The sequence below is a fragment of the Rutilus rutilus genome, assembly GCF_951802725.1.
Source record: "Rutilus rutilus genome assembly, chromosome: 13".
Taxonomy (NCBI): Eukaryota; Metazoa; Chordata; class Actinopteri; order Cypriniformes; family Leuciscidae; genus Rutilus; species Rutilus rutilus.
In genome coordinates, this window is record NC_140218.1 from 6,670,457 (window position 1) to 6,680,418 (window position 9,962).

At 39.0% G+C, this 9,962-nt stretch overlaps 1 protein-coding gene across 2 annotated transcripts in view; it reads left to right on the top strand.

The window, feature by feature from the left end:
• The window catches only part of LOC311302612 (polycomb protein SCMH1), a 48,213-nt gene that overhangs the window by 32,413 nt on the left and 5,838 nt on the right, over nt 1-9,962 (top strand). Inside the window, exons 10-14 of one of the 2 annotated variants that reach the window (XM_084428598.1) lie at nt 412-615; nt 3,022-3,183; nt 6,070-6,198; nt 7,047-7,256; nt 8,769-8,926. In XM_084428598.1, coding sequence (XP_084284724.1) covers nt 412-615; nt 3,022-3,183; nt 6,070-6,198; nt 7,047-7,256; nt 8,769-8,926 — 863 coding nt within the window. The remainder of the gene's footprint in view (nt 1-411; nt 616-3,021; nt 3,184-6,069; nt 6,199-7,046; nt 7,257-8,768; nt 8,927-9,962) is intronic. The other variant, XM_084428597.1, reaches the window with a different exon arrangement.

Genomic DNA, 9,962 nt, shown 5'->3' on the forward strand with positions numbered 1-9,962 from the left:
TAGATATATTTAAAATAATATAGGCCACTTTTTTCTGGTAGCATAAGATATTTGGCATTATCAGGACCCACAAATATTCCCCCACTGCATTATTATACATTAAATTCAACATGATATTTAGTAGTTTAATGTAGGACTGACACTAAAACTCTAAAAAATATACTTTTTTTCTCACATCAGAAATTTTTATCTATCCACGATACATATTTTCACTATCCACGATACATATTGATGCATTTTTGTATTGCGATATTTTGTGACACGATATATTGTTACACCCCTAGTTTTAACCAGACTAACCATATGGTGTCAACCATGTGGATGGTGAGGTTAATAAAGCTTTAACGCAGTAGATCTGAATGTTTCAGTACAGTAGTGTTTACACACGCATGTCTCGTCCGTGTCCATCAGTGTGTGTGTACGTGAAGAAGCACGGGAACTGCGGGCCGCATCTGGACCGTAAGCAGGTTCAGCGACTGCCGGATCACTTCGGGCCCGAGGCGGTGAATCTGGTTCTGCAGAAGACGGTTCAGGCCTGTCTGGATTGTGCGTACCAACCCAAAGTGCTTCTGGGATGCCTTCAGAGCCAAGGGGGCGGAGGAGAGGTGGTCAGAGGTACACAGTCTTCAGAGTTCAGAAACAGTGACACTAGCCGCGTTTCCATTACAGATTAGCGCAGAACTTTTGCGATATTTTCTTAGGGTGCGTTTAACACGACATACTTAAAACTGAGAAGTTTTTCCTTTGAGTTTTCCGCGTACAGACGACACCATTGTCAAAACGATCCCCGTTCACACGGATCCGCGAAAACGACTAAAACCCCTGTATTCTGCTGCCAGGCCAGTAGATGGCGATGAAACACTATAGACTGAACATGTAATACGCATGTGCATGCGTTTTTGCTGTTTACATGGAGACCGTTTTCAAAAACTTGCACTTCGAAACCCGTTTTCAGGCAACCAAAGCGTCGTTGTCGTGTAAACGAACGGCCAAAACGCATAAAAAGTTTTACATTTTTATTTGAAAACGTTGTCGTGTAAACAGACCCTAAATGTCGATAAAAAACTATTGCGAAATGACGGCGTTTACATTAATTGATGTTATGCGACTAAAACGTCTTTTTTTTTTTCTCTCGCGATAAGTCAAGGCGACGGATGTTTGTAGGTTTACATATATCCCAGCCTCCGCACTAGACATTATTATTATTGGAAGGAGACGTATGTGTGTATCCGTTAATGGCAAGGAAATCCTCTTATACTGGGAGCGGCTCATCTGAGGAGTTTCTGGGTGATTCTCCCTCATATCTGCTTCAAGCTCTTGATCAATTCTGCCATTTCTTTGTTGTTTAGAATCCAGTATTCCCGTAATACTTTTGTGTTTTATGAGTTTAATGAAGAGCGCGGTCTCGTCTTCTGTCCAAACACTACTACTCCATCTATGTCAGCTGACCTGTAAATGCGGAAAAACTGTTTCCATTGCAGTTTTGCGAAATATTCCTTTTTCGAATTGCCTGAAAAACCTCCTCATGTGAGCGTAAAAACTTTTTTGCGATAAATTGGAGTTTTTGCGAAATTCACGTGTTTCCATTGGGCGAATTTTCAATTCGCAATTTCAATTTGCGCAGTTTGAAGGGTAATGGAAACACGGCTACAGATATAGAGAATAACTCCCACTGGATGAGCTCAAACAGCAACATTACACACTGAAGAATAGGGCTGGGTATCGAGTTCGATACTTTTTAGGCATTGACCGAATTGCCTCGAGACCATCGAGTATCAAAAAATGTCGTTCGGTACCAAATTTCGATACCCGAGGGGTTAATCTTGTCAATGTCAGTGAAACAATAAGCATGCAGCATGTATGATGTACCCAAATCAAGAGGCATCAAGGAAAACACTAGTTTACGCCGGCTTGATGGCCGTGATATGAACTGATAGAGACACGCAGAACATGCAGGATTCATATATAAATAGTCCTTTTGTATTAGTTTAATATTCTCACTTTGACAACATTTGAGAGAAACTATCATCACATCACAGGTGGAGGTCTACACGGCAACCCGTCAAAATAAAAGTCTGGTTTAACTTAAAGAAACTGCGATAGAAATATATTACTCTTGTACAGTATAATGTAATACTACTACTACTACTACTACTACTAATAATAATAATAATAATAATAAAACTATTTTTAAAACAAATTGTCTTCCATGTTATAATTTTAACAGTAAACCTCTGTTGTGTAGCACTTGTTTGCCAAAAAATTAAAAGGCTTGTTTAATTTTCATTTAAATTAAAAGATAAATTGTTTTATGCCTTTTATTTGATTACCAGAAAAGTTGAAATACACAACAAAGAATAAAAAAAATTAAAAAAAAAAATTAATAGGCCCTTATTATCAAATTAATAAATTAAGTTGTTTTTATAAATAAATTTTATAAGATATGTTTTTGATTAAACAATTAAAATAAAATATAGACAAAATAAAACGGAAATCACAGAACTGGGTAAAAAATAAAATGGAATTTGAAGAAGAAGAAAAAACATTAAGAATGTAATTTTTGTTAAACTTAATAAATTGCTGTTAAATTGAACTATTTTCATGATTTCAGATAATTACACATGCTTTTTGAATAATAAAGTTTAATCTAACCATAAAAAAAAAAAGGAACCAGAAAAATTAAAACGGGAAAAACAGAATGAACTCACATTAAACTAGGTTATGTAAAGTGTGCTTATCCTTCAGGTCGGCTGCATTAACAATTTAGCTTTCTTGTTTTCCCCCTCTTCACATTAATGTTACAGCCTCTGCTTTAACATTATCTGCTTATAAAATTGGTATTGAAAAAAGTATCGTTCAGGTATCGGTATCGACATTTTTTTGAACAATACCCAGCCCTACTAAAGAAAGATGAACGTGTAATAAAGCATAATTGCTCCTCTAACATGAAACCTGCTGATTTTCAAGCACTCCCAGTAAAGACGTACTGTTGTGTGTGTGTGTGTGTGTGTGTGTGTCTAGTCCGAACAGATGGTGGGACGCGGTTGGTGAAGCTGCCGTCAGCGTCCAGCGCCGGGTGTGTGTTACGCTTCCTGGAACTGGTGTGTCGACACCTGCAGTGTGATAATCTGTTCAGCAGTCAACCGTTCAGTCCACACAACAACTATGAGCGCGCTAAATCAGGTGCGTTTATGACCTCTACATCCTGATGTCTGAGGATATGATCTGTCACTCCAGTTAAAGGTGCTCTATGCAACCTTTGCACTTTTTCAGCCAGTTATTTTACTTTGAAATGTGCGTTTCCGTGTTGGAAAGTCTGGTTTTGCTTTGGTCTGTGATACTGCACGGTGCCAATTTTCATTGTCAATTGCGCTCGTTCCTGTTGTGTGTCTCAAACTGGCAACCCGTGTGAGCGTCGAGTCTGACACCGTGTCCAAACCACAGGGTTTCCGCGGGGCATTAAAAAGCATTTAAAGTCATTAAATGGATTTTGCGATAATTAAGGCCTTAAATGGCATTAAAAAGCATTAAATTGTAATCCTACTGGCATTAAAATCATTTTGAAGAAAATGTTATATTATCAATTTATTTGAATATAGCCTTCATAATTAATCATTTTTATTTGCTGTCGCAAAATATGTACGTTAGTGTGATTAAAAACACGCGGAACCAGTTTGGTGATTGCCTCCGGCCGTGATGCGGAGATGACGCGGGCATTTTGAACAGCAGGAACCACGGGAATAAAACTAGACCAGAAAAATGGGAAAGTGCAAGGAAGACAAACAGTTTAGGACATGGTTGCAGCCCGTTGGTGGTCAAAATAAAGAGGGATTTTGCAGCGTTTGTAAAAAGGTATTTAAGTTGGGTAGCAACAATGGGAATCAACGCCGTAAAATCTCATATGCGGTCTGACAGCCACAAATCGACGGAAATATATATAAAATATCCGTGGTTAGTCATGGGTCGTGTATGGCATTCAAAATGAAAAAAATGGCATTTAAAAGACATTAAAAAGCATTAAATTTAAATTGAAGATACTTGCAGAAACCCTGAAGCCAGACGCGATGCGATTCCAGCAACAACTCATTTGTCTGTCCACACTAGATGCGACTAGACTGAGATATGCGTCACAATAAATCAAAACCCACAGCCAATCAGAACAGTGTGTGGGTGGAGTCAGCCAATCAGAACAGTGTGTGGGCGGAGTCAGCCAATCAGAACAGCGTGTGGGCGGAGTCAGCCCATCAGAACAGCGCGTGGGCGGAGTCAGCCAATCAGAACAGTGTGTGGGCGGAGTCAGCCAATCAGAACAGTGTGTGGGCGGAGTCAGCCCATCAGAACAGCGCGTGGGCGGAGTCAGCCCATCAGAACAGTGTGTGGGCGGAGTCTCGCGGCACCAGAGAGTAATCTTGACGGCACTCGCTAGAAAATGGATAAGTCGCTACATAATCAAATTCACAAATATTACACCATTTAAACATTATTCAAATACACAGGCTGAGTTACTAAAACAATCTTTGTCAAAGAATACACTTGTTTGTTCACAGTTTTGTTCTTGTTTCCATTTGTTTAATTTCAAGATCTGAGGTGAATTATCCATTGTTGCTTTTACAGCTACAAAGCTGGAGCACTAAATGATATTCAGAGTCACATGACACGCTTTTAACATTAAATAAAGCACATAAACAGTGCCTGAGATGATCATCGGCACACTTTGTGTCTGTTGTTCCAGCGCGACGTTGCCGAAAAATAGACAAAAATAGGTTTGTCCTAACCGTCGCGGCTGGTTAGGACAAACACTCTGATTAACATGAAGAATAACCTTTTATCTCGTGTAATTAGCACACGGTGTGAGGAGCAGGAGGCGGGAGAAACAACGATCTCATATATTTTGAATGTGGACTGCAGTACCCATCACTACCACTAGCTGTCCTTCTCACAGACTGCAACTTTAAAGGAATCATTTCCCCAAATACATTCTTCATTTACTCACTCTCAAGTTGCTCCAAACCGGTTTGATTTAAAGCCTTCCATCAAATACGAAAGGAGATGTTATGAAGAATGTGCGAGCTGCTCTTTGGTTCATCACAGAGCTATTGTGGGACTTCAGAAGACTCATGGACTACTTTTACGGGGGTTTTGGGGCCTAAGATTCTTTCAATATATAGAAAAGAGCATCTGTGACAATCAGTGTTGTTGACATTGTTAACTGAAACTAAAACTGCTAAAACATTTTTAATAAAATATAAATATTGGATGGAAAAAATATTAGAAATGTATCAGATATTAAAAGGCGAATAATAATGACAAGCGCGTAACAAAGTTACTAAAATTAAAAGTGAAAATATAAAATTTAAAAGCTTATTTAAAATAACAAATATTGGAATAGTATATGAATAATACTAAACATTGATTTAATAAAAATCATAAAAGCACATTAAAAACTAATAAAAACTAATTAAGAATATGAATAAATACTATAAAGGCATATAAATGATACTAAAAACGAATAAAAATGACAAAAATATAAAATAAAAGCTCTTAAAATATTCATAAATATTATAAAGACATACAATACTAAAACGCCGCTTTAAAACCCTTTGTCTTGGTTTCGACGCAGTGCTGAATGGTCATGTGTTTGTGTGCAGTTAAATGCTTGTGTTGTGTGTGTGTGTGTGTGTGCAGTGCAGCTCTGAGTTGTGATGTTGAGTGTGTGCAGTGCTGAGTTGTGATGTTGTGTGTGTGTGTGTGTGTGTGTGCAGTGCTGAGGTGTGTGTGTGTGTGTGTGTGTGCGTGCGCAGTGCTGAGTTGTATTGTGTGTGTGTGTGTGTGCACCTCTGAGTTGTGATTGTTGTGTGTGTGCAGTGCTGAGTTGTGATTGTTGTGTGTGTGTGTGTGTGCAGTTAAATGGTCATTTAAATGGTCATGTTGTGTGTGTGTGCAGCTCTGAGTTGTGATGTTGTGTGTGTGTGTGTGCAGCTCTGAGTTGCGATGTTGTGTGTGTGTGTGTGTGTGTGTGTGTGCAGTGCTGAGTTGTGATGTTGTGTGTGTGTGTGTGTGTGTGTGCAGTGAAGGAGGAGCTGCTGTCGGACGGGCCGTCTCTGATCAGGGCAGTGAAGAGGATCTCCAGAGAGTCTCCACCGTACTGCGCTCCTCTCTCCCCGAAACTTCTTCACACAGACACACACCCCTCGGAAGGTACAGCACTTAACACACACACACACACCCCTCGGAAGGTACAGCACTTAACACACACACACACACACCCCTCGGAAGGTACAGCACTTAACACACACACACACCTGTCAGAAGGTACAGCACTTAACACACACACACACACACATGTCAGAAGGTACAGCACTTACACACACACCTGTCAGAAGGTACAGCACTTCACACAGAGACACACCCTTCAGAAGGTACAGCACTTCACTCACACACACACACACACACTCACCCCTCAGTAGGTACAGCGCTTCACACACACACACCCTTCAGAAGGTACAGCGCTTCACACACACACACACACACACACACACACACCCTTCAGAAGGTACAGCACTTCACACACACAGAAACAACAAATAAATAAAAATAAATAAATTGCTGGAATACATACAGAAATTGTACAAAATACACAGACAAACAACAATATGGATAGACGAAGAAAAACAAAAAGGTAAAGAAAAGAAAGAACACATAATTTGAAATATATGTCCTTTGGGGGTGTTGAGTGTTTCAAGGTGTTCAGTACTTTAACATCTCTTACCCTTTCTCTCGTCCTCCCAATCCTCCAACCAATAACAATAATAATATAGATTATTACAGATCCATCACATGATAAACTTACTGAGCTCTGCTATCTCTAAAACCTTGGAAAGGCGGCAAATTTTGACAAATTCAAGATTAATCACCAACACTGCATAAAGTTGATTGATTGCAATTTTAATTTGGTGATACAATAGTTTGTTGAAAACTGAATTTCTATTAATTTATGAGGAAAATGTGTGTGTGCGTGCGGTGCGCGTGTGTGTGTGTGTGTGCAGCCGAGACTCATCCTCCAGAGGAGAACGGGTTACTGAAGGAGCAGCGCTTCATGGACTCCGCCTCCAACTCCATGACGCCCCGCCCACAAACCCTGAGAAGCACCTCCGAATACCAATCAGCACCCAGCAGCCCGTATTACCATGGCAACAGGCCCCCTCTACGGCGACAGGCCTCCAACCCCCCCCCTCACACACACAGGCGCGTGGAGGGTGAGCGTTTCTGTGTGAAGCTGTCTGACTCACTCACTCATTCTTTCATTCGTTTTGAATCTTCTGATCCAGGGTTTCCTAAAGTATGGTTTGTGAGTTGATGAAAAGCAAATAATTAATGAAATCATGTATCATCAAAATGTAAAGAATCCTAATTTTTTATATTTATATATATTTATATATACAGACCCTTTCCAAAAAATGTGAATATCATGGAAAAGTTTTTTTATTTCCATAATTCCATTCAAAACGTTAAACTTCCATAGATTATAGATTCAGGGCCCACAACTTAAACGATTTCAAGTATTTATAGATTTATAGACTTGACTTGACTATGTTGTTTATTTGTACATAATTTGGGCTTCCAGCTCATAAAACCCACAAAAACAGGATTTCAAAACATTAGAATATTACATGAAATCACACAGTAATTACACAGTGATACCATGGTCACTGAACCAGGATTGGGTTCTTCTGGCAGTGTGGGCAGGTGCAAATCCTGCTGGAAAATGAAGTCAGCATCTCCATAAAGCTCGTCTGCTGAAGGAAGCATGAAGTGCTCTGGAAATGTCCTGGTAGACGGCTGCGTTGAGTGGACAGCACAGTGGACCAACACCAGCCGATGACCAACACAGACTGTGGAAACTTCACACTGGACTTCAAGCATCTTGGATTGTGTGCCTCTCCATTCTTCCTCCAGACTCTGGGACCTTGGTCTCATCAGAAAAGAGGACTTTGGTCCACTGTGCTTTATTAAATCCAGAGTCAACGCAGCCGTCTACCAGGACATTTCCAGAGCACTTCATGCTTCCTTCATTCTCCAGCAGGATTTGCACCTGCCCACACTGCCAGAATAACCCAAACCTGGTTCAGTGACCATGGTATCACTGTGTAATTACTGTGTGATTTCATGTAATATTCTAATGTTTTGAAATCCTGTTTTCGTGGGTTTTATGAGCTGGAAGCCCAAATTATGTACAAATAAACAACTAAATAGTCAAGTCAAGTCTATAAATCTATAAATACTTGAAATCGTTTAAGTTGTGGGCCCTGAATCTATAATCTATGGAAGTTTAACGTTTTGAATGGAATTATGGAAATAAATCAACTTTTCCATGATATTCAAATTTTTTGGAAAGGGTCTGTATATATATATATATATATATAAAACATACATATTGTATATAATTGGTTAAACCATAAAAATGTAAATAATTCTAATTATATAAATAAATAAATCTATCGAAATTATTGTATAATAATAATTAGTAAAATCATAAAAATGCAAATAAATCAGATAAGATAAATAAATAAAAAATCTAATTATATAAATAATTATTGTAAATAATAATTAGAAAAATCATAACATCTAAATAATTATATAAATTAAAAAAATATATTTATGTATATATAAATACTGAACTTGCGCCCATAGTTGGCTAGTGCTGCTTTCGGGAAACACACCCCAGCCCCATTATCTGCTGATCAAACGCATGTTCCCTGTGTTTCCAGCAGCGAGCTCGACCACGGGTCCCGAGGCGGTGGAGCGGGACCTTCCCAGAACCCCCGGCAGGAGCCCGTCGTCCTGGTCCATAGAGGAAGTGATGCAGTTCGTGTGTGACGCGGATCCCGCAGCCCTCGCCCCGCACGCTGAGCTCTTCAGAAAACACGTCAGTGAATCACTGAGACACACACACACACACACACACACACACACACACGCTTTTACATCTGACTCTAAATCAGCCAGTGTGAGGGAGAGCGGGAACATCATCTGTGTTTAGACTTCACCGGCAAGATACACACACGCACACACTGTCTGGACAGACTCACAGCTGTGAGAAACGAAGTAACAGCGCTACTAAATCAGCTCGATTTTTTTATATTTTTTTGTACTTTATTATATTTAAATACTGAGAATGCTTGAATTTAAGTTCCCCGTTATGCTTTTTCAAATATTACCTTTCATGCAGTGTGTTATAAACAGTGTTGGGGAACTTTTAAAAGGAATGCATTACAATATTGCGTTACTTAGTTACTTTTTCTCACCTGGGCTTGTTTGTTTTTTAATAACCACAAAAAAAATTACATTTTTGGCAAATGTTAAGGCCCGTACACACCAAAAGTGTGGGCTGGAAGTCCTCAGGCTGAAGGAAATGCATATTCACTCCTGTACAGTAGAGGGCGCCGCTCAAACAAACCTTTCAGCTTCTGCCGATAATAAGGAGACAGGAGAAGGAAGTTCAACACTCTTATTTCTAAATCTAATCTAAAGTAAGTTTTGCTTATTAGTATGATTGAATTAGATCATTGAAGGTCAGCAGCAAAGACATTGGTTAATAAAGTGAGATTAAACACAAAGTATATTTGTGTAATTTAATATAGTTAGAGATTGCATTGCACTGTTTTTAATCATTTTGAGGAATACTGAATGTTTTCTTGTAAGAGAGTTGAGTAAATGCATGTTCACATTTAGTCTAGAACTAAAATAACCAGCATGTTTACACACACACACACACACACACACACACACACACACACACACCACCTCCTCACTTTATTTCTCTCAACATGAGGACATGAGAGCTGTCAGTCAGCTTATTTTAACTTATTTGAAAAAGTAACTTCGATATTTTGTTGTAAATTGAAAAAGTAATGCGTTACTTTACTAGTTACTTGAAAAAGTAATCTGATTACATAAGTCAA